The sequence below is a fragment of the Phaenicophaeus curvirostris genome, chromosome 12 (assembly GCF_032191515.1).
Source record: "Phaenicophaeus curvirostris isolate KB17595 chromosome 12, BPBGC_Pcur_1.0, whole genome shotgun sequence".
Lineage (NCBI taxonomy): Eukaryota > Metazoa > Chordata > Aves > Cuculiformes > Cuculidae > Phaenicophaeus > Phaenicophaeus curvirostris.
This window is the reverse complement of record NC_091403.1, coordinates 8,604,069-8,627,762: the sequence shown is the minus strand read 5'-3', so window position 1 is coordinate 8,627,762 and position 23,694 is coordinate 8,604,069. Positions and strand designations below refer to the sequence as shown.

Sequence of the window (23,694 nt, the reverse complement as noted above, 5' to 3'; positions counted from 1 at the left end):
GGTACTTAAAACATTAAGGCAAAACTGTGACAGCAGCTGAGTTCCCACGGAGTGAGGTTTAAATAGAACTCTTTTTCTACAGACTCAGAGTATAAGTGATGACTGCAGGCTCTGACAAGTAACTGCTTCATTAAACTCTGATTTATTAGAAAAGTTGGAGTAGAAATGTAAAAAAAAAACCCACGAAGTTGCTACAAAATTCTATGTACAACTTCTGCAGGACTGCAGAGCATCTCCCTCTGAGGCTGCTAGGGCTGAGCAAGCCCCACAGCAGAGGTTTCCAAACTGTAAACAAGTTTTTAGTGTTAAGGCCAGGGTGGGAAGCATCTCCCACTTCCCAGTGTTCAAGTTGCTGAGGGTGCAGGACAAAAGGTAGACTGTCCTAGACTGGCAGCAGTGTGGAGAACGTAGGCCGGTGGTCCCACACCTTGCAGGCTTCTTTTATGATGAAAAGTCTTTTTCTTCTCAGGCCTCTGAAATGTAACGGGTTTGTTACCAGGCTGGCTTGAGAGGCAGGAAGGCTCTTCAGCTCCCACCAGCAGTACCTGCTCCTCCCTGCCCTGTGCCAGGTAGGTGTTAAGCCTCTGTCTAGAGTGGGTTTTTCCTCACGTCTATCATTGCTGGGTGGTAAGGCACTGGGGTCACGTTCAGGCTGGCTCTGCGCGGCTCCCGGCGGGGCTTGGAGGCAGGAGTGAGGCACCACGGTGGGTGCACCTCGTGAGGCTGCCCCGCTCGCAACACGTGCTCGGCCTCCTTGTGTCGAAGGTCCCCAGGGCTGTCGTTGGGCAGGGAGGAACGCCGCCACGTCGATGGCAAAGGGGCGTGTACCAGGTCTCTGCTGTCATCCCTGACCCGATGGCTTTCTTCAGTGGCCAGAAGCACAGGCTGCTCCCCAAAGCCGGATTCCTCGCAGGTCCCCAGTGCAGGAGGAGCTCTGTCCCCAGCCCTGTGAATGCTTCTCTCCATCCCTGCTGGGAAAGATTTGGGATACAGTGAGATGAGTATTGGTGTCTCTAGCTGTTCTTATTGGAATCTGCTTGTAGAAAGCTTGCTCAAGGCCAGCAATGACCTCTTGACTCTGCTCCAAGCTCTGGCTGCCAGGGTAAAAGTTCAAACTCCTTTTTAACCTGATAAGAAGAGCAAATCCCCAGCCTGGGTTTCCTCTCACCTTTGGTCTGTCCAGGATGGAGGTTCATGTTGCTCAGCCTCTGGTTCAGCTCCTGGTTTGCCCACATGTAACGGCTTAGCTCCTTTTCCAGCGCCTGAATCCTTGCCTCATACTGCAGCTTGCTGCTGGCCAGCCCCTCTTCCAGGTGCTCTACAAGAGAAAGCAAAGCCATTTCAACCCACAAGCCCTGTGAAAGACCAAAGCAGTGTCACCACTGCCCGTTCCAGGAGCTGAGTGGTTACCGTGGCTCTGCTGGAGCAGTAACTGCATGCTCTGCTCGTGCTCCTTCTGCTGCAGGGTGAGCTGGCGATCCATCTCCAGCCGCTGGCGTTCCACGGCCGCCTCCAGCCAGTACACCAGCTGCTGCTGCTCCTCCAGCTGCATTTCCAGCTCCGAGAAGGCGATGTGCTGCCTGTGCTGATCCTCTCGCAACGTCACCACCTGGCCGCAGCCCAAAAGCACAGAACATCTCAGTTCCTTCAGAGCCTGGGAAGGTTTCCTGACCTACTGAGCCTCATCAAGTTAGTTTTTTGATACAACGTACAAAGAAAGGTTAGTAGTTCTAGGGTATCACGGTTGCCTTGCAGAGGGAAGGGCTGCACTGATGCGGCAGAGACACCCCAGAGATCCATACATTCTAGGGCCAGTTATGCCTTTCTCCTTGGTGTTGGGACAGACAGGGATCATGGTGCTTTGGCTTTGTGGCCTGACTTTACAGGGCAAAAGTACAGCAGGAGGCAGGCAGAAAGCTTGCAACTGAAGAAAACAAGAGACAGGTCAAATATTGCAGCTCCCACCAGCATAGAGGGCGGTTGTCTCCCACCTTGTCAAAGTACTTGCAGAGCAGAGCACGGGTCTCAGAGGAGGAGAGGTAGCTGAGCTTGGCCATGAGGTTCATCTCGCACTGGGACAGCAAGCTGGCTGAGGCCCGCAGGACTCGTTGTCTGCATGTGATAGACTCATTCTTGTACTCGATGGCTGCATCCAGAGCCTCAATTGCCTCATCTAGCTGGAACAAGATCCGTTCTTCCTGCAATGGCAGAGCTGCAGTTACTAGGGAGCAGACGGTTCACTCTCTCACCTTGCCCAAACCTCCCTCATCATCTCAATGCTGCTTGTGAGAAGTTGGCATGTGCACAGTCTGGGAACGTGAGGGAACATCTGCTAACAACCCCATGCTCAGGTTTTTACTGTTCTTTTACTGCTTCACATGCTTGCAAGCAGAGCAGCCCAACCCAAGAAGTACCTCTGGGGAGAGCAGCGTGCCCTGACGCAGCTTGTTGTCGAGCTCCAACCTCTGTTTGAGCAGCTGGTCCTTCTCCTGGCGCAGGTTGTTGATCTCCTGGCGGATCTGCTGCTGGTCATGGGCACTGCCATGACGCAGCTGCCCGTTCTTCTCAGTCAGCTCCTTCTCTAGATGCTCCAGGCGGCTGGACACACGTACTATGTCATCTGTCAGGGCCTGCAGCAGAAGATGCTCAAGTGGATCTGCTCTAAATGCAATTGGGCTCCGAGTGTCTCTCTACTCCCTCCACAAGTGATCCCAGATGCACAAATAAGGCAAGTGCTATCAAACAGACTGACTAGCTCAGAGGCACAGCACCAGCAGGCTCTTCTCTAGAGGCAGATTTCCTAACTGCTTCCCAACATCACCTCACCCTGGCCTGCAGCCCTCTGCCAGATCCAGGATAGCACCCAGATCTTCTGGCCTCCTACTTCTGCAGGAAATCGAGCAAAGGGTTGAGGTATCCTACCTGGCTGGAGCGCAGTCGTTTGCTCTCCAGGCCGTTCTTCTCCTGCAGCAGGGCTTCCTTTTTGGCCACAATAGTCTCCCGCTTCCTCAGCTCATCTTCCAGCTCATCCAGGGCCCGGCGTTGCTCGAGAACTTTATCCATCTCCATGTCCAGCCACTTCTTCTGTTCCTCAATTTTCTGATACAAAGAGAGGCAAAGGACATGTGCGTGCATGCAGAAAGCAGCAGCAATGCTCAGGACTGCTGGACTAAAGAACAGTGTGGTTGGATCAGAGTGAGAATCTTAATTCCATCTCTGCTAAACCCCACAGCCCAGACTTCACTGTTTTATCTTTCCATCTCCTCCAAGACACAGAACTAAGCTAAATCCCCAGCTGCCAAGGAGTCCTTGGGGCCACATCTCCTTCTGCTAACAGACAAGATTTCACAGCTCCTTTACCAATGCCAGGATTTAGTCCTGGGGGTAAGACAAGATCTAAGTCCTACTAGATGCAAGTGATATTAAGGGCAGAATGGGCTACGTCCTATGTCAAGCTGAGGTCCCTGTTTCCAGATCTCTCCTGTTGGCCTGCAGTCTGCCAAGAGGTCCCCTTAGAAGAAGATGGCAGGCTTGCTCTGCCTGTACCTGCTGCTGCTCCAGGCTGATCACAGAGCCGTTGCTGCCGCTCCGCCGTTTCCTCTGGAAAGCTGCGATTTCCTCTGTTTTGATACGCAGGATTTTCTGGTGCTGCTCATGCTTCAGTTCCAATTCCTGTATGGGAGCGAGCTGCCATAAGCCTCAGGAGGCTGGCTGCTGTTTGTGCTAGAGCCAAGGGCCTAAAGGACAGGTTATGTTCTCTGCTAGTTCTTACAATACTATTAAAAAAAACGCTTTCTCCATCCCCAGCTCTCCAAGACAATCGTAGGCCTGCCCAGCAGCGTGCAGAGCCCACCCATCATCGTCCTCACAAATACCGTAGCAGGACAGCTGCTCCTGCTGGTTCCTACCTTGACTCGGTGTTGCCGCTTATTCACCTCTGTCTCCAGCCGCCGTTTCTGCTCGCTCTCCTCCCGCAGCCGGCGCTGCAGCTGGCTCTGCTGCCGCCGCATCAGCTGAATGTTCCTTTCCAGCTCCTGCACCCGCTTCTCGCTCTGGGCTGACAGTGACACCAGCCTCTCTGTCGCTTGCTTCTTCTTGCACAGAACCTGCCGGAGGGCAAAAGCTGCCCTTGAGCTCGGCCTCTCCCTTGTGCCCTTTGCAGAGATACCCTGGCTCTGTCCCTGCCCACCTCCCTAGGCAGGTAGAGCCGTTCCCACTCACCTGTGCCTTGCTCTGCGCAGCTGCCACACGCGTCCGGTACTCCTGCAGCTTGTGCTTCTCCCCAGGGTCCCACAGCTCTTTGCTCTCCAGCTCTTGGAGCTGCTTCTGGCTGTCGCTCAGCTCTGCCCGCACCTGCTCGGCCTCCTGCTCCAGCTCGCTGATCTTGCGGCAGTACTGCCTGTTCAGAGCCTGAGCGTCCTTGCCTGCAACATTCCCCCCCCCGAGCTGTTACCTCCAGGCCCCTTCCCTCAGAGCCAGGGTCCTGCTGAGGGGAAGATCTGTCCTCTCTCCCCAGGTATTTTTGGCTACAGAGACTGAATGCTCCCTTTCCCTGAGCTACTCTATGGAAAAAACAATGGCAAGAGTCTCAGTCAGCCAGAGGGATGGAGGAATAGGCCTCTGCTGCCTACAGGAGATGGGACTGAGCACAAGCAACACAGGGAGGGAAGGTGAGGATGGTAGCAGAGACAAAGCATTATGACTAGGAGGGAATTTTATGGGGAATGGGTGCATATTCCTGCCAGCACCTCTGTACCTGTCTTAATGAGCTCTGTGATCAGCTCCTCCTTCATACGGATGTTGATTGCCAGCTCTCTGATCTTCTGCTGTGCTTGCGCAAGCCTCCACTCAGAATCCTTCTTTGATAGGCGCTCCCGGGGACTGAGGAGCGGCTCCCACCTCCTACAGACCTCTGCAACACAGATTCCCAGGTAAGGGAAGTCCTGTCTTAGAGGCTTGGTACAATCCAGTTTCAGATCTGTAGCTAAGATGTGGCACAGAATAATCCAGAGTCACGTGCAGCTTCCACCAAAGCACGCAGCTCTTGTCAGGCCCCAGAAGTTCAAGTTTCTCCTTAACAAAAGCAGCTACGATGTCATCTGCTCCATTTCTGTCCCCTGGGCTTGTCCCAGGTGGGACACCAACAGCACCCAATGAAGCACCACCAGCCTGAGGACTACTGTCCAACAATGAAAAGTTGCCACTTGCCTTGTGACAGCTCCAGCTGCTCCTCCTGAATTGAGTGGGCATTGTCTTCACTTGGCTCCTCGCTCAACTTGCAAATCTCTTTCTTGTTCCAGCTTTGGATTCCATTTCTAGAAGAAGCAGCAAATTAATCAGTTGGGTCTGGGCAGTGCTAGAGCTGTTCCCAGTAAGGACTCTCACGATCCACAGGCTTCAGAAGGAGATGGAAATAGTGGCTGGGGTCAGGAAAGATTTGCATTTGCTTCTACATCCTATGTGAGCTGAGCTCTCACATGAAAGCTTAGAGGTGGGACAGCCAAATCATGCAACTGCCAAGGCACTGCACAGTGCTGGGACTCACCGGTGCTGGGACAGGGACCGTTTCTGTTCCCACTCCTCCTCCTCTTCTTCTGAGGACAGTTCTGATGGTTTCTCTGAGTCCTGGCTGAGCTCCCTGCTCAGAACCGCATCTTTGACCTCTGATTTGCCGGTTGTGCCCTGCATGTGGTTCAGGTGCCAGCCTGCCAGATCCTCCTCCTGGAAGGAGGGGTTGCTGTCGAGCTGCTGGGTCAGAGAATCAGAAAGAAGAAACATGCTGCATGAGAACTGGTGTTAGAAAAAGCAGATCGCAGCTGGGCATCACTGCTAAACACAAAGAAAAGCAACAAAATGGAGTTGAGAGTGTTTTCAGGAGAACTGGTGAGTTGCTAGATCCAGCTGCCTGCCCTCCTGCCTTCTGCTGCTCGTGCTGAGCACATCTGGGACCCGCTTGTAACATCAAAGTAAAAACCTCAGTTTTGAAGCTTAGCACGTTTTGGTGGCATTGTGAAACTCTGTGGATATGAACACCAAGCGTAGTTCTCCAGACTGTGCCTCTGACAAGGTTCACGTTCCACAGCAGGCAAAAAGCACCTCCTACAGTGAAGGGCACCCAAGTGAAAAGGCAGCAATTCCTCAACGGCGCAGACTTGCGCCCTCACCTTCCTGCAAAGGGCTCTTCCACTCTGCTCAGCAGGAAGGAGCCCTGAGAGAGCCCCATTCAAGCCACGGGATGGGGCAGCATCCAGTGGGGCCGTGTGAGGTCTCTGGTTGGTAGTCACCAGGTGAAGGTCTTCTAGGAGTCCTGGAACACACAGGTTGGGCATTGCCATCTCCAAACGCACGTGCAGCTCTGAGATCTTATCCTGCTGCTCCTGCAATTTGTCACTCTAGGAAGCAATGAGAAAAATGTCGTTAACGTACACATGGATCCCAGACCTGCTGCAGAGGAACCCAAAAGCTGGGCTGCACTCTCCTAGGAAGCAAGAGGAGTGGGGCAGGTCCCTACAAAAAGAGCAGAGCCCAGAAATACCTGCAGCTTATATTGCTCCATGGCATCCTCCAGGGCAGCCAGGAAATCACAGTTCTCCTCCTGCAGGCGCTCCACTTGCCTCTGCAGTTTGGCCACCTGCTCATCTTTGATGGACTCACACCCCTTCTCGGTGTTTACCTGTCTCCCAAAATACAAGAAGGGCAGCATCAGCATCCATCTTTGTCCTTCCCTTCATGCTGGAATCTATAACGGCACTGAAGCTCTGCAGACGCAAATTTTTTGTGCAAAATATATCTTTTGGCCATGGCTGACTCCATGTTCTCCCTACCTTCTAAGAGGACTGCACCTTTTAGCCTCCCTACAGTCTCTTGACTAGGTTGCTTCTTCTCTTCTGCCTCTCTCGGCCCTTCCACCATGCCCTGCTGAGGCTGCCGTATTAGGTGGCCATCAGGTGAACCAAACCTCAGAGCTGCAACACCCCAACCATTACCTGGGCTTCTGCCAGCTTTGAGCTTTGTGCCTCGGGACTCTGGTCATCCATGGAGGTGCTCTCAATGCCGCTGTCCAGCCCAGCTGAGGTCAGTTCACTCCTCTCACTCTCCACTGTGCACAGCCACTCCTTAACCCGCAGGATCTGCTCCAGTGTCAGGTTACTGTCCTCTTGCAGCTCCATCAGCAGCCGGTACGCGGCATCAGTGCAGTTCCGGTAATGTGTGCACTCTGCCAGGAGCCGAGCCGTGGGGTCCGGTACGCGTTGTTTGGCAGTGGCTGAGCGGTTGATGATGCGGGTCTCGGAGCGGTGCCGCTGTTCCAGTGCCTTCTGCAGGTTCTTTATCTGCCGATGAAGCTCTTCCACATTCTCTGTCTCCTTGCGGCAGTTCACTACGGCCTTGTTTTGGATGTTTTGAGCCCGGCTGGCATAGTTCAGTGTGTTGAGGCTCTCATCAAAGTCAGAGGAGGATGGGCTGATACAGGCTATCATCACGGTCTGGGCATTCCCCCCCAGAGAGTCTTTCAGGATCCTAGGGAAGAGCACAGCGACTGAAATAGCTAAAATACATAATAAAGCAAGAAACAGAAGGTTTCCAACCCTTTTGGGGGGTTAAGCCTAAGGAAAATTATATCCTCCTTCTGTGGCTGGCTCAGCACTAATAAAGCGTGCCGAATGATTAAGCAGAAGAATAGTTTGGACTGTGGCAAGTTTCCATCCAAATAACTCCTGAGGCTGGGCGCTTCCCAACTCTGTGATCACTAGTAGGCACATGCTGCATGGGAACCTGCAAAGACAACCTGCTTGAGCTAAAACCTAACTTGCAGACTAACAAATAAGCCTCCTGGAAGTCTCTTCTATTCACTGCCAGGCAGGAAGGGGCAGGATAACCCTGTCTCGGCTTCAGCAGCATGCAATCCTCATCTTCTGTAGCACAGCAATGAGCCAGTCTGTCATTTCTATCCTGGTCTCATTGCTCCTCAAGCTTCCCTACGTGAAAACCTGCACAGAGGGTCAACTGGCCCTGTACCATCAAGCAGTCAATGTGAGAGCAGAAGGGACAAGCTCCTCTCAGCTAGCCTGGGGTCTCTGCCACCAAACCTGGCAGGCTGAGCACAGGAAAGGTAAGGAGGAGCATCATGTCCCTCCTGCTGGGCCAAGAGCCCATAAGACGTGGAGGTCCCGGTCCCAGGTGTACCTGGTGATTTTCGAGTCCCTGTAGGGGATGTGGCTGCTCTTCCTGCGAGGGTCTCCCAAGGCACTGATGACATTGCCCAAGGCCAGGAGGCCACTGTTGATCTGGATACTCTCCTTCAGCCTCTCCCCTGTGTTTCCCGTCTTCACAATTCGTTCCGAGCCCGCCAGGTCCACAAAGTGAAACTTGGAAACCAGGACCTGGCCCGAGGCAGGTATGGAGGGGTCGTGGTGGTGGAGAGCAAGGCATCCAGCCTTGCGCCGCTGTTCCATGGTCACTGTGAAGATGGTATGCGAGCGGCTCGACTGCCTGTTGAGGTGGGTAGCTCCTGTGTGCTTGGCTGTGTTCCCCATCTCCAGCAGGCTCAGAACCTCATCCAGCCCTTCCACTTCCACCTCCTTCACACCGCAGATCACTGCAATGACAAACAGAGCTGTGGCTGGGAGGAACGAGCTACTCGAGGATGCGGATCCTCTGCACAGCCTGGTGCTGTCACCCTGCCCGTACCATGCCACGCACAGACAAGTTTTCCACATCAAACAGGACTAAGCACAGCAATTTGCTGCAGGAGAAAATGGTAAGAAAATGGAGACTTTGTGCAGCCACACATACCAACATTCCCCTTGTCATCCTCCCGGATCTGGATGTCTTTGCTGGCTGTATCCACCTGCAGCAAGTCCCGAAACTCCTCCTTGTACACCTCCAGGTAGGACACTCGGACTGTGTAATCAATGAAGTCATTCTCATCAATAAGCCTGAAGGTCTCAGCCATGGCTCGTGGGATGATACCCTGCTCATCTTCATTGATGGAAGCTGGCAGAGAAATACATGTGGTCACGGGGAGCAGCAAATGCCCGGGGAGGCAACGCTGGCCAGGGACAGCAGCACACATTGGCTGGAAAGGAGCAGCCTCACAACCCTCCCACGGCTCAGCCCTTGCAGCCTGGGACACTGTCGGGACTGGGACGCTCTTTGGATTGAGATGCTCTCAGGGCTGGGATGCTGTTGGGACCAGGGTGCTGGCGAGGCTGGGATACTGTCAGGTCTGAGATGCTGTTAGAACAGGGATGCTGGTGGGACTGAGGTGCTCTTGGAATCAGGATGCTGGTGGGACTGGGGAGGCTGGGATGGTATTGGGACTAGGACGATGATGGGACCGAGCTGCTAGCAGGACAGGGATGCTGTTAGGGCCAGGATGCTGTTGGGACTGAGATGCTGTCAGGATGAGGACGCTGGTGGGACTGGGATGATAGTGGGACTGGGGAGGCTGGGATGGTACCGGGGCTAGGACTGTGGTGGGACTGAGCTGCTGTCGGGACCAGGATGCCAGCAGTCCTGGGACACAGTCGTAGACCTGGATGCTGTTGGAACTGAGATGCTCTCAGGGTCAGGATGCTGGTGGGACTGGGGAGGCTGGGATGGTATCGGGACAAGGATGGTGGTGGGACCGAGCTGCTAGTGGGCCAGGGATGCTGTGAGGGTCGGGATGCTGTCGGGACTGAGATGTTCTCAGGACCAGGACGCTGGTAGGACTGGGACAGTGGTGGGACTGGGGAGGCTGGGACGGTATTGGGACTAGGACAGTGGTGGGAGTGGGGAGGTGGGATGGTATTGGGACTAGGACAGTGGTGGGAGAGGGGAGGTGGGATGGTATTGGGACTAGGACAGTGGTGGGACTGGGGAGGCTGGGACGGTATTGGGACTAGGACAGTGGTGGGACTGGGGAGGCTGGGACGGTATTGGGACTAGGACAGCGGTGGGACCAAGCCGCTAGCAGGACCGAGACGCTGTTGGGACCAGGATGCTGTAGGAACCGAGATGCTCTCAGGATCAGGACGCTGGAGGGTCCGGGGAGGCCGGGCCGGGGCCGGGGCCGCACTCACCGCCGCTGCCGGCGCCGATGGTGTAGGTCTTGCCGGAGCCGGTCTGCCCGTAGGCGAAGACGGTGGCGTTGAGGCCGCGGAAGAAGGCGCGGAGCAGCGGGCGCACGCAGGCGCGGAACACGGCCGCCTGCCCCGCGGCCTCGGGCAGCGCCGCGCCGAAGCGGAAGCGGCGGCGGCCCAGCAGCACCAGCCCCGCGGCCGCGTCCGCCCGCGCGCACCGCGCCTGCCCGCGCAGCGCCTCGCGCCGCAGCAGCGGCCGCACCCGCACGGCCACGCGCACCGCGCCCTCCGCCATGGCCGCCGCCCGCCCCGCGCGCCCGGGAGGGGCCTCCGCGCGCCGCCCCCGCGCCCCGCCCCGGCCCGGCCTGAGGGGGCGCGGCCCGACATGGCGGCGGCGCGCGGGGTTGGGGGGAGGCCGCGTCGAGGGGTAGTGAGGGGGTGTCCCAGGGCTTGTGAGACGGTGCCCTGTCGCCTGAGGCGGCGCCCTGTCCCTCGTGAGACAGTGCCCCATGTCTCATTAGACAGTGCCCCACGGCCTGTGAGACAGTGCCCCATCGCTTGAGAGACAGTGCCTCATCCCTCGTGAGGCAGTGCCCCATCCCTCGTGAGACAGTGCCCCATTGCTCGTGAGATGGTGCCCCATGTCTTGTGAGACAGTGCCCCATTGCCTGAGGTGGTGCCCTGTCCCTCATGGGACAGTGCCCCATGTCTCATTAGACAGTGCCTATCACCTGTGAGACAGTGCCCCAACCCGTGCGATTGTGCCCCATGTCTCGTGAGACAGTGTCCCATCACTCATAAGACAGTGCCCCATTGCCTGTGAGGCAGTGCCCCATCGCTCATGAGACAGTGTCCCATGGCTTGTGAATGCCACATTGCCTGTCAGACAGTGCCTGATCCCTCATGAGCCGGTGTCCCATTGCTCGTGAGATGGTGCCCCATGGCCTGTGAGATCGTGCCCCATCACTTGTCAGACAGTGCCCCATCGCCTGTGAGGCACTCCATCGTTTATAGGAGACCCCACCGCCCATGGATGCTGCACTGCTTGAGAGGCACTCAGTCACTTACTCACAAGAGTGTCTCTTATAGGGTGCTCCATCACTTGTGAGACAATGCTCCATCGTTTACAGGAGGCCCTGTCGCTCATAGGATGCTCCACCACTTGTGAGACTCCACTATCTGGGAGACAATGCTCCACAACTCTTGAGATGCTCTGCCACTTGTGAGACACTCACTCACTCACTCACTCACTCACTCAACTCCAGCTCTCGTGAGGCGCTTCATCACTTGTGGACAATACTCCATCACTCACAAGAGACTCCATGTCTAGTGAGATCCTTTATCACTTGTGAGATGCTTCATTATTTGTAGACAATGCTCCATCACTCATGAGATGCTCTATCAGTTACAAGAGACTCCATCTCTGTGAGATGCTTCAGCACTTTGAGACAACACTCCACCACTTACAAGAGATTCCATCACTCGTGAGATACTCCACCACTTGTGACACTCCACCACTGGTGAAACAACATTCCACAACTCTTGAGATGCTCCACCACTTATGAGACATTCCCTCACTCAGAAGAGACTCCATCTCTGCGAGACACTTCTCCACTCGTGAGGTGTTTCTTCACTTGTGAAACAACACTCTGCTACTTGCAAGATGGCTCCGTCGCTTGAGAGACACTCCACCACTCCTCACAGACATTCCCACGATCACTATGTGGGAGGGACAAGGGGCTTCCCAGCCCTGCCAACAGCCAACATGCTTGAGGTACTGGTGTGAGCGTAGACAGCAGGTCCTTCCTGGCCGCCTGCCACACTGGGAGATGGCAGGGCTGGCTCTGGGCACTGACATATCTTTGGGACAATCTGACCAATAACCAAGTTTTTCATCTGGCGCCTGCAGCTGTGGCTGCACCGCCCCTGCAGCTGCGGGGAGGGCCGTGGGCCTTGCGGGTCCCCTGGGTGTCGTGGGAAGTGCTGGCTCCTCGGCTGCGCACAGAAGAGTCACAGATGCTGCTGGGGCTGCCGATGAGGCATGGCCACGCTCGGCATGGGGCTTCGGCTCCCGCTGCGCCGGAGCGCCAGCTTCACTCCTGACCATCCTGCCCTCGTGGAGGTACCCAGCCCCACCACCCTGAAGATGGAAGCCAATGTCCTCGTTATGGGAGCAGAAAACGTGGGGAAATCAGGTAAGAACTGACCATCAGGATGCTCCCAGGCAAGGTAACATGTTTCTTCCCCCTGGAAAGGCTGAAAACTGCAGCAGTGTTTGGTGAACAAACTGCAGAGACCAGCTCTGTGGAGAAAACTGGTGAGATGGGGCTGAGCTTACGGGTGTGGTGGTGATTTGAGGTGCGGAACTGAGCACAACCTTTCAGGCAGTTGGTGAGGAGAAGGTATTTTCCACTGAGCTGTGATTTGTTGATGCTCTCATTCATGCTGTGCCTCTGCTCTGCTCATGGACCTGCTGAGGGCTGGAAAACTGGAGGTCATTGCTCCTCCTGGGAGTTTACAGGGGAATCGTGCCTGACTGCTCTGGATTCAAAAGGGTCCGTCCTTTAGGTTTAGGGTTATTCTGATCATTCTTGTTCTCCCCTCTGCAGCTCTGACTGTGCGTTTCCTCACCCGACGCTTTATCGGAGAGTATGGAGACATGGGTGAGTGCCAGGCCAGGGCCAGGCCGGTTTCCATTAGGGACTGGGGCTGGGAGGTGACCCTGCTTCTACTCATGGGATTTCATTGCTTCCCATCCTCTCCTGCCTTTCTCTGGAGCCTTTGTCTGCTCGGGGGCTCGATGATTGCATTTATTCAGTGACCCCTCCCTTCACTCTGGAACTGCTACTCTGGGGTGCAAAGGGTCCTGGGTGACAGCTGGTGGCACCAGTGTGCCTGAACTGAACACCTGGGTGGAGGCAGGCTGGGTGGTCACAGCTATGCTCCATGCGGTTGTTACTGTACGAAAAGAGCCCCCAGGCCTTGCCTTGTGGAGCATGGTCTCCCAGGGTGGACATGGCAGGCTTGTCTCCGGGAGGAGAACAGCTGGGTTGAGGGAGCTATCTATCTCTTGGTAGCTCTGTGAAGATGACTGTTTTTGTTCTCGCTTTTTTGGCAGAGTTCATCTACAGCCACAACCTAACTGTGGATGGACGAGAGATTCTCTTCCATATCTGGGATGTCCCTAATTCACAGGTGAGAGGGCTCCTCTCCCATCACCTGTTTTCACCCCAGGGAGAAAAAAACCCCTTTCCTATAAGTTACAAGGGGGGAACCATAGGCATAGGCAAAACTTGGGTCAGATGGTTTGTAGGCAGCGAAACTCTTCTTTCCTGAAGAGCACTGGGCAGTGGTGTTGCTGGCAGGGTAGCAGTAGTCACTGTAGACCATGGTCCCCTAACTGAAGACGTTGGGGCTGAAGCGTTCATGTTATCGGCCTGGACTGTGCAAAATATTCTGCTGACAAAATGGAAGTGCTGCTCTCGGGTCTCCACACTGTTATCACTCCAGTGCTTGCCTGCTGAGTGATCAGGTGAGCACAGTGAAACCCAGATTGTGTCCCCTTGATGAGGTCTGCCAGGTCCCACTCTGCCTTCCTCAGTAATACTCTTCCTGTCTGCCCTTCTTCTGCTGCTGTGTAGCTTTGGTCCCGATGGATTCATGATCACCGTGACTTGTGCTAGCAGGCAGGAGCTGGTTAAAGAAACCTTACTTGTCTCTTTCCCCAGGAACAGACAGAGGAGGGATCCTCGGAGGAGAAGCGAATTCAGTGGGCAGACAGCTTTGTCCTGGTCTACAGTATCTGCGACCGTGCCAGTTTCAACATCCTGCCTCTCAAAATCCAGTTCATCAAGGCGACTAAGGAGGGGCAGAGCCAGGAGAAGGTTCCCATTGTAATTGTGGGCAACAAACGTGACCTACACCACCAAAGGGTGGTGTCCAGCGAGGAGGGTCGGCTCCTGGCCCTCTCTTTAGACTGTGGTTTCTATGAGGTCTCTGCAGCTGAGGCTTATCATGGGGCCCTCATGGTCTTCCATGGACTGGCTGAGCGCATCCCTGACACCAAACTGGCACTGAAAAAGGGTACAGGGATCCGTGGCATTGTCAAGACCATGTCAGCTGTGTTTGCCCGTAAGCGAACGGACTCCCTCTGAGATACAGCCTGGGTGTTGCTTCTCTCCATGCCACCCAGCTGGCCTGAGCCTCCACTCTGGGTGTCCATGGAGATGGTGCATGCTTCCATACATACAGTGGGTTCCTTGCTGCCCTCCTAGCCTCAGGGACTGGATCTCCTGCCGTACATTGCCAGTGCAGCTGAGGAATATAGTGCCTTCCTCTGCTTCCTGCTGCAGAGCTCTTGTTTCTGTGGTGGGACAGATTGCGGGGCAAAATCTCTATTCTTTGCTGTAACAGATTTTTAGGTGCCTCCTCCTTTCTCCTTCCACCCTCCAGTGCTGGAAACCACCAAATGATCCTGCTGCTGCTCCGGGCAGCATCTTCCTCAGCTGTTTCAGCAGGAGCTACCGGGGCTGTCAGTGAGCAGGGAGGACACGCTGCTTCTGCATGACCACCCAGCTCAATATCACGCCTTCCTACCCTGGGATCTTTATTCCTATTTAATGCCCATCAGAGTCCTCTCTGGTGATCCTGGAGAACCTGTGAGCTGGCAATGTGGAGGTTTCTCCACCAGGGAGCCCATGTGTATATCACTGTGTCCTAGTGTCCCAGAGCTCCTGGCATCAGCCGACCCCTGAGGCCCTTACTGAGGTCCGCATCCCACCCACCTTGCTTTTGAACCATCCTGCTTGTAGTCCTCTCTCCCACAGCCTTTCAGTGACCATGGAAATTTCCCTTGTGCAAGAAGCACCATACAGACTGTGCCTGGGAAAAAACAGGCACGTGGCTTCTTCCCAGGATGGGGAACTGTACTGTGTAGCTTCCCAAGCTGCTGCTTCTGTAAAGCTCCCTGTCCCTGGGAGGAAAGAGAGATGGGGAATGGGGTCCCTGAGCTCCTTGCCAAACTCTTCTGCTACCGTGAGGTTTTCTGTGCCTCTCCCCAAACCCTTCCTCTCGGGTGCCTGGGAAAGCAGTGTGTTGGAAGAGGGCTTGCATGTGCGGTACAGACACTGATTCCTGTGCTGTGTTCTGGAAACGCAATAAATTGTCTTTGGCAGAAAGCCCCTGGCTCCTTAGGGCTGTGAATTTGTACTGGAGGCACAGGAAGAGACACGTAGTGCATGTACTGTGCTGGGCATGAGCACCCACTGACCCTGTGGTAGCAACCCAATGATAATTTTCCCGTACCCACTCCCTCAGCCCTAAGTTGGGTGTTTTGTTCCACTTTGCTCCCTCATTCTGGTGGTGTAAGGCAGCTGAGCAAATAGGATGAGATGCAGGCCAGGAATCTTTATTATCGCAGTGAATACAATAAGGTGTTGCAGGAAGCCAGATGGTTCTGCAGGAGAGAGGGGCTCCAGAAGCTCCACCTGTTCTCACTGGTCTTTTTTTCTGACCCCACCATCAGCTGGGGGTGGGTGCCCAGGGATTTCTGACTCATGAGTCCTGCAAGTTGGTGGGGACCTTCAGCTCCTCCACGGAGGAGCAATCTGTGGCCAGGGATGATCCCTGTGAAGGGGGATAGAGGATGGAAGAATGGGAAACCAGGTTTGCTCTAGTGGCTTGATGACTTTTTCATCCTCCCTCCTCTGTCTCAGTGCTGTTCTCAATGTCAGTCCACACTATCTGCTCAGCAGGGACCAGGGTAGCCCAGTGCCAGGCCTGGCTGGTCCCTTTTTCTCTTTTTGGCTCTCACTACGCTTTCTGCATCTCCTTTGCTTCTCTGGTCCCCTCTGGTTCCAACTCGCCCTACCTTCTTCTACCAACAAGGCTTTTGACTGCCTTTATTCCCTCATCCTGGCCCCGATGCACTCCAGAGGAAGACATCCCATGGCACGTCTACTACTTTGAGCTCCTGTCCCCGTACAGAGGTGTATGCGGGCAGCTGCGAGGGCCTGGGCAAAGTGTGCTGGGGGAGATTAGAGTGGGGTTGGGATGCGCTCATGCTCCCCGCTGACTCAGTCCTTCTTGAAGGTAGGGCTGTAGAGGCTGGTGTAGTAAGCCCGGTTGTATGTGGCCTCGGGGCTGAAGCGGTAGGAGCCCTCGCTCACCCGCCTGTTGTAGGGGGCAAAGGCAGATTTCCTTGGGAGGGGGCACTCAGGCTCGAAGGCAGAGCTGCGATAGAGGTTGTGCCGCAGGAAGAGGGGGTCCTCGAGCCCCAGGAAGGAGAGGGGGTGATGGCCACGGTACAGCCGCCAGTCACCCCTCAGCTGGGATTTCTCCTCCGGGGGCGGGGTGGCAGGTTTGGCATCCTCCTCCTTCTTCTCTGTCTCCGGGCTGGGCTTGCTGCCCTTGGCTGCCTCCTCTTCCTTCACTGACTGCCTGCGGAGCTGAGAGATGGGGTGAGCATACAGCCAGTTTGTACCTGCCTGCCAGTCCTGCTCTCCTTATGCTACAGTCCCTCCCAAAACTAGAGAGACCTCAGGACAAGCCAATTTGCCCCCAGAGGGGTTGCCAGCGGTGGGGAGTGGTCAGCTGTAGTCCCTGGGCAGCTGCAGTAGAGAGACAGTCTTAGGGGAGCAGCAAGGTAGGGAAAGGAAAGGGGATGCAATCTCAGCCTGAACTTTCACCTTCCCAGGAATTTGTGGTTGCACCAGGTTTGAGCATGAACTGTGTGAAGGTGCTACCACTGTCTGGCCTGCTGACTGTACAGGGGAGCTCACCCTCACAGCTTGGGGGATGCTCAGGAGGAGGCTGGGCCTGAGGTCTCTTAACAGCAGCCCATCTCCTTGCCCTGATACCTCCTGGCACTGCCTGGAGCTGTGGGGTGTTCATGGGAGGAGGCTGGGCAAAGTGGGATTTACTGGAGATGGATAGGACCTGGCTGGGGACAAACTCACCGGCACATAGCTGTACAGGGTGCCCAGCAGATGTTTGGGGGCACTGATGAGTGTCCCCCCCAGAGCATCCACTGTCTCCAAAGCCTTGGACAGTCTGCGGGGGCTGAAGAGGATCATCCCCTCTGCCGCGTCCCAGGCCACGGATGGGACTTTCTTTGCACTGGAGATGCCGGAGGCGCAGGCGGTTTGCAGGTTTTGTGCCATGCTGCCCACCAGCCCAGGGCCATCCCCTGCCTGTGGAGAGAAACCAGCTCAGCTGCTGGTCCCAGCCCCTCTGGACAGGACAGGGGTGGCCCTGGGCTCCCCATCCCCTCCACAGCTCAAAGCCTGAGTGCCTTTGACTCACAGCTTTGCAAAAGCCACTGCAGCAGGGTTGTTCTTTCTGGCTCCCTCTGCTCCCAAGCCCCCAGGGTCCCCTTGCCCTGGGCTGTGCTTCCGCTGCAGGGAGAGGCAAAGGGCAGCAACCCCGACCTACTCCTTCCTGTCCCTGCGTCCCAGCAGAGCCAACACTGGGACCATTCCCAGCCCTGCAGACTCACACCGCTCCTTGCTGCTGGGACCAGGAGGGTTGGGATTCTTCGGCGGTGTTCGGGGCCTCAGTGGGGCACTCCATGCTGACACCCCACAGCAGCAAAGCAGTCGTGAATAGATGAGGCAGGGTGACCCTGCGCAGCATGGAGGCTGCCCACAGCCCCAGCTTTGAGGGGAAGGGGGCTGCTGGGGTTGCCTCCCCACCAACCCCTCCTCACCTCCTCCAAGCTGCAGCTCCTGCTAGGGCACAGCAGAGATGGGGTCCAGGTCTCTAAGGGTGTAGGGGAAACATCCCTCATGCTGGCACGGTCTGTGGGCAGGAGGATCTTTGGGGCACCCTTGGCTTGCTGATCCCCCTTTTCTCCATACCTCCTTGGTGGTGGTGTCATCTTTCTTCTCCACCTTCTCCTGCTTCTGCTCTGGCACCTTGCTCTGCCGACGACTCAGCCAGCCAGCTGTGGTGCTCTGCCCATCACTGTGGGCCTGTGGTTCCTCAGACGTGCTGGGCTTGGCCAGGTTGCCCTGGAAGGGGAGCAAAAGTCACCACTGGGAGGGAGCTGTGGGCTCCATCCACCCCATCCTGCTTAACCTGAGGATTTCATGGGGGCCCTGAGGTGTGCAGGGAGCAGTGGGATTCATTTAGCTCTGTGGGAAGAAATCCCAGGGGCAGTCGGGAGCTCTGGGATTTCGGCACAGGCCAGGGAAAGGCTTCCCATTGCAGTGCTGGGTGGGAGAAGAGGCGCGTCTGCTTCTCCCCATCCTCTCTAGGCCCCCGGAGGATTTTTTTGCTTTAGGGAGGATGTTATGGCAAGGCCACAAATCAACAATATACACTGGGAGCTGGCTAAAAATAACTTGTCCTGCTAACACAGTATAAGGCTGTGTGTGAACACGCTGCGGGAATTGCTGGTCCCAGCTTGTCCCACTGAGTGGGGGAAACCAACAGCGTCCACCACGCTGCTCTTGGATGCCTGAAATATCTCCTCTGAAAGCAGAATCAGCCCACGAGAGGGTATGGAGGAGCAGGAAGGCTGGTGGGTGGGTTTTGGCACTCACCAGAATGGGGATGCAGATGACTATCTTCTGCCCTTTGGCTTTGGCGTGCTGGAGGCCTTGAGTGGTTTGGTGGTAAGCGCGGTGGGAGACAGTGTTAACCAATGCACCAATCCGGCCCAGGGTGCTGGGAGAGCTGGGAGTGCTGGGAGCACTGGACTTCTGCTGGGAGACCTTTACTGCCCTAGGTGACTCTTTGGGCTTCTGATCTAAAGGGAAAGGAACATAGAAGAGCAGTAGCAAGGTTATGTCCCAGTGGGACAACCCTCCTAGGCAGCAAAAATCCAGGGAATTCCTCCTGTCACATGCACCCTGTGAGTGAGGTGCCACCTGACATGAGGCCAGCCCTCCCCAGACACCTTCAGATGGGATGTGGGCATCAGAACTACCTGCTTCTTCATCCTCCTCTGGCAGCAGGTACTCCACCAGCTTCTCCAGCCCTCCCAGGGCTGTGTCGACCCCCGCGGCTGCCATCTGGCTCACTGAGTTCCTCCTTGTGTACTTTGCCGTTGTTTCCACAGTGTTCTTGGTGGCCTCGTAACCTCCTGCTGCCAGCTCCATGATCTTATCCATGGAGTTGCCAAGAGTGTTTTTGGCACTTTGGATGGGGGAGGAGATGGTATCCTTCAGTTCGGATGCAAGCTGCAGGTAGAGGGATGGAGAACAGCCCTCCTGGTGTGCTCAGGGTGGCATGGGACAGCCAGAGGGACCATGTGTACTCCAGCCATAACCATACTAGCAGACAGCCCCCAAAGAGGTATAAGAGCTCTCTCCAGCCTGAGCTGGATGTAGCTGGCAAGGACAGGACACGGGATGCTGTTGACCTTTGGAAGTGTCCCAACCACCCACCCAGGACAGCAGGAGCCCTTGCTTGGAGATGCTGCACTTTTCCCCTCTGAGCAGCCCATCACCAGCAGGAAACAAGCCTAGAAGAGACACGCTGTGAGCTCTGCAGAGGGGCCAGAGTGTCTCAGACCGTCCTGCCTGTGACTTACCTTGTCGACAGGATACTGGAGGGCAGGGATCTTCTCTTCCAGTTGGTCCAAGCCCCGGCAAGCTAGGTTGTTAGCCACAGCAACTGCCTTAGACAAAAGCATGAACGTGGGGTAGTAAGAAAAGCTGCTGGGATGTTCCAGGGATTCCCACACGCTAGTGCTGGTCCTACTGAGGGAGGCTCTGGTGCCTCCCCTCCCCGGTGGATGGACTCACACTGAGGCTCCAGCCTGCGCACCACGGGCTCCACGCTCCACTTGGCCAAGGCGCCGGCGCCCTGCACGCCCCGCTCGTAGACCTCACACACCGAGGCCATGAGTGGGTGGGCCTCCTTGGTGCTGGCATATGTCCTCTGGAGGCTTTCGCAGGTTGAACTCACCACCGGCAGCTGCAGGACCCTCTGCAGCACATTTTCCTGTGCAGGGCAAACAGGCACTGGTTAGCCAAGAGCGCTTCCCTAAGGAACTATTCGATTTCAAGCATACAAAATGTTTGATCCTTTCCCTTTGGTCGAGCTCTATATTATTGCAGGTAGAGCTCCGTATAAAGATAACAAGGGAACAGTGGGACAACGTGAGATGCAACTTGTTTTTATCTGGAATAGCTGGTATGTTCTACCTGGTGCTCTGGGCACACCTATGCCCTCCCCTCTCTCCCTTTTCCTGCACCCACCTTGGCATTTCCATTCTGCAGAGTCTTATTTGTCTTCGCTGTCATCGCGACGCATCCACCTGGAAAGCCAAGTTGCAAGCTGCAGACCCTGCTGCGAAGGCAGAGCTGGGCTCTCCTCTCTCCCCTCTCCTCTTGCACCCCCTGAGCACAGAGGGGCCAGGAGCTGGGCTGAGACATGCACTTCCAGTGGGGTAATGGATGTGGTGTTGCCTAATGCTTGACTTTTTACCAGTTAAGCTGTAAAAACAATGACCCCACACAGCCCCTCCTGCTAGGATGTCTTAACACCCACAGATGCAAAGAATTGGTTGAGTTTGGAGGAGCTACAGTGCAAGAGAGGATGAAGAGCACTGGCAGAGCTGTAAAACAAACTTAGAGTAACCAGGATACTAGTAGATGGGCACAAGGCTGAGAGATGTAGGCTGAGAATGTAGGATAGGAGCAGAAAGAGAAGCTGTAGGTAGGGATGCAGCAAGCTGTCCAGCCGTGGCTGTCATCCCGCTCCTTCATATGCCCACCCCACAGCTCAGCTGGCTGCAATGCCAGCTCCTGTCCCCACACAGCCCCAGCTCGATGTAAGCACCGCAGAACACCCATCTCCACTGCTTCTAGCTGGGAGACAGCTGGAAGCACACCTCCAGCTCCCACCCCAGGACAGACTCCTTTTCTCAGCAGCAGATGAAGTTCAGGAGATTTAGTGTTAGCCCTGGGTTATCCCTGCTCTCAGCCTGGTCCTGGTGAAACTGTCCTTGGAGTGCCTGGAGGGGAGAAGTCACTCACCAAGAGGCAGCGCGTCCCCAGCAGAGCAGGAGTAGAGAGTAGTGGGTGAACCGTCCCTTTGCCTGGGTCTTCTGAGAGCGATGCATGTTGCCCCAGCCACTACAACCACAAGGCTCCACCTCCTGGTTGCGTGAGTCTGGGAGCTGGTGAGTTGTGGTGGAAACTGGCCAAAGAGTTCCTGAAGCCACCATAATTTGGAAAAGATGATGTCAGAAAATCCCCTCCGTTATCTTCCCTGCCAAGCTCAGAAGTGGCAGCACAGCCTGGATGCACTGAGGTTTAATGCCATTCCACCAGGAGAAGATGACAAGAAGCTGCCCTTGAACCTCAGCACCTCAAAAGCAACAGAACATGAGCAGCCAGGGAGAAGACCAGTACAGAACAAGAACATAGCAAACAGCCTGGGGAGAATCTAAGCACAAGGAGCAGAAGGCAGATCATAGAATCATAGAATCACCAGGTTGGAAAAGACCCACCGGATCAAGTCCAACCATTCCTATCAAACACTAAACCATGCCCCTCAGCGCCTCGTCCACCCGTGCCTTAAACACCTCCAGGGAAGGTGACTCAACCACCTCCCTGGGCAGCCTCGGACACTGCCCAATGACCCTTTCTGTGAAAAATTTTTTCCTAATGTTCAGCCTGAACCTCCTCTGGCAGAGCTTGAGGCCATTCCCTCTTGTCCTGTCCCCTGTCACTTGGGAGAAGAGGCCAGCACCCTCCTCTCCACAACCTCCTTTCAGGTAGTTGTAGAGAGCAATGAGGTCTCCCCTCAGCCTCCTCTTCTCCAGGCTAAACACCCCCAGCTCTCTCAGCTGCTCCTCATAAGGCCTGTTCTCCAGCCCCTTCACCAGCTTCCTTGCTCTTCTCTGGACTCGCTCCAGAGCCTCAACATCCTTCTTGTGGTGAGGGGCCCAGAACTGAACACAGGATTCGAGGAGCGTTTTCACCAGATGTAGGGAACACACCCTGCACAAACCAATCTAGTTTGGCCAGGTCTGCATTTTCTAAGAGAATTCACTGAAGATCTTGGTGAGGAGGCTCTTAGCTGAGGATCAGGGCAAATGTTGCATTAGGAAAGCTCTAGGCATATGGAGTGGACAGAAATGGAGGAAAATATCAGGTTGAAGGTGATCTCTGCAGGTCACCTCATCCAACCCGTGCTCAAAGCAGGGCTACCTTTGAAGCTAGAGCAGGCTGCTCAAGTTCTTGTCCAGTCCTGAAAATCTCCAAGGATAACATTTCCATCTCTCTGGGGTCCAGCTCCAGTGCAAACTATGCTTAAGGTAAACCACTTTTTCCTTAAGACCAGCTGGAATTTCCTCTGTTGCAGTTTGTGCCTGCCATCTCTTATCCTTGCTCTTTGCACCTCTGCGCAGTTTGCACTCCAGTCTGTGCTGGTGTGGCATGTGTCCCATGCCCCTAAACGTCTTATCCTCTTTATGATCCTCTGCTAGAGTCTAGTCAAGATCTCTGCTGGTGTGGCCAAAAGAGGACACGGTTCCACAGTGCTTCACAGAGAGGAACAACTGCTCCCCTCAACCTGCTAGTTATGCTCTCACTCCTGCTGCTCTGTTGTGGCCATGCAGGAGGCATCCTACCAACTTACATCATAACTGACAAATCCATTCGCGGTATTGACTAAAAGGAAAGAAGACACCACCTGTATGAAGCTGTGGTGGGTCTTGTTTATTGACTACAGAGACTGAGGATGAGACACACTCGTCCTCGAGGACAGCATGGTGGAAAGAGGACAAATGCCAAAGGACAAAGCAATAACCCAAGGGGGTCAGTGCTGATGAGCTATGCAGGCAGCCTGGTGACACAAGGCTGCTGTGTGTCCTGGACCAGCCAGCACGAGGCAGGGGGACCCTTGATGTGAAGCTCGGCATCACGACAGGCCCAAGCACCAGAGCCAAGTCCTCAAACAGAGAGGTGTGCACACAGCAGGGCCCTGTGGCTCCCTGCTCCTGGCTGTGCTGCTTGTACATGGGAGTGGGAGACTTCCCAGGGACATGGGAAAACCATACACGAGGGGGAATCCCCCCTTTCCTCCCAGAGAACATGGAGCTCACTTCCAGCCCAAGGCCTGCTGTGCTAGCTGGGTATGGAGGCATATGAACCTCCTGGGCTGTCTCCAGCTCTGTGGTGGAACTCAGTGCTCTTCAGACAGTGGGACAAAGGGCAACAGCCTGCTCAACAGTTTGCTTTCTTGGCATGAGACATTTTCCAGCCCCGCTGGCAGTGCTAAAAGTGCAGGAGGCGTGCCAACCTTCTCCCACCCTTGGCTAAAGCTGGGCTGAGCCAGACAGCACAGCCTCTGCCCTACTAATGCCTACGCTCTTCTCCTCCCCTTCCTCCAGGGCAAAGGCTGTGCCAGCCCCAGGCTCTGCAGTGCAAAGATACCACTGCCTCCACCTTGCACCAGCAATACTTTTTGCATTTCTGCAGACAATATTTAGAGCTCAACAGATCATCTAGGTGCAGGGAAGTAGTTTTATACCCTTGTTTCTGCAGTCAGCTCCATAGCCTTTAACACAACATAGTGAGGGAATGAGCCAGATCCCCAAAGACCTGCAAGGTATCTCTGCACTTAGGTCTCGGAGGAAGCTGGAGAGAGAGCTGTGCCTTACAGCAGGATCAGC

The 23,694-nt window shown here is 55.3% G+C and overlaps 4 protein-coding genes across 8 annotated transcripts in view; 2 read left to right on the top strand and 2 right to left on the bottom strand.

The window, feature by feature from the left end:
* FANCI (FA complementation group I) overlaps positions 1-21,270 on the top strand; it is a 185,327-nt gene extending 164,057 nt beyond the window's left edge. Inside the window, exon 31 of the mRNA XM_069867249.1 lies at positions 21,253-21,270. The gene's annotated coding sequence lies outside the window, so the exon portion shown is untranslated. The remainder of the gene's footprint in view (positions 1-21,252) is intronic.
* Positions 130-10,359, bottom strand: KIF7 (kinesin family member 7). 3 transcript variants are annotated; one of them, XM_069867244.1, is made up of 18 exons: positions 10,065-10,359; positions 8,794-8,994; positions 8,185-8,596; positions 6,987-7,518; positions 6,536-6,673; positions 6,165-6,392; positions 5,546-5,748; positions 5,209-5,315; positions 4,757-4,912; positions 4,222-4,424; positions 3,909-4,106; positions 3,547-3,672; positions 2,923-3,099; positions 2,415-2,630; positions 1,992-2,198; positions 1,411-1,609; positions 1,169-1,318; positions 130-971 (listed from the first exon to the last, which is right to left on the bottom strand). In XM_069867244.1, the coding sequence occupies exons 1-18, from the start codon at positions 10,357-10,359 to the stop codon at positions 589-591; spliced, it is 4,131 nt and encodes a 1,376-aa protein (XP_069723345.1). In that variant the 3' UTR covers positions 130-588. The 3 variants fall into 3 exon arrangements, with proteins under 3 accessions (XP_069723345.1, XP_069723347.1, XP_069723346.1); XM_069867246.1 differs by having other exon boundaries at positions 130-968; XM_069867245.1 differs by having other exon boundaries at positions 5,546-5,745.
* On the top strand, positions 11,860-15,403 carry LOC138725917 (ras-related and estrogen-regulated growth inhibitor-like protein). Its single transcript, XM_069867275.1, has 4 exons — positions 11,860-12,259; positions 12,674-12,727; positions 13,183-13,259; positions 13,793-15,403. The coding sequence occupies exons 1-4, from the start codon at positions 12,106-12,108 to the stop codon at positions 14,216-14,218; spliced, it is 711 nt and encodes a 236-aa protein (XP_069723376.1). The 5' UTR covers positions 11,860-12,105; the 3' UTR covers positions 14,219-15,403.
* Positions 15,456-23,694, bottom strand: part of PLIN1 (perilipin 1) — a 92,616-nt gene continuing 84,377 nt past the window's right edge. For 2 of the 3 annotated variants that reach the window (XM_069867259.1, XM_069867258.1), the window contains exons 2-9: positions 20,270-20,329; positions 19,814-20,012; positions 19,600-19,682; positions 18,994-19,246; positions 18,608-18,813; positions 17,921-18,073; positions 17,021-17,254; positions 15,456-16,510 (exon numbers count right to left, since the gene is read on the bottom strand). In XM_069867259.1, the coding sequence (XP_069723360.1) occupies positions 16,139-16,510; positions 17,021-17,254; positions 17,921-18,073; positions 18,608-18,813; positions 18,994-19,246; positions 19,600-19,682; positions 19,814-20,012; positions 20,270-20,314 (1,545 nt within the window). In that variant the 5' untranslated portion in view covers positions 20,315-20,329 and the 3' untranslated portion in view covers positions 15,456-16,138. Of the gene's footprint in view, positions 16,511-17,020; positions 17,255-17,920; positions 18,074-18,607; positions 18,814-18,993; positions 19,247-19,599; positions 19,683-19,813; positions 20,013-20,269; positions 20,330-21,049; positions 21,190-23,694 lie in introns of those variants that run through there. The other variant, XM_069867257.1, reaches the window with a different exon arrangement.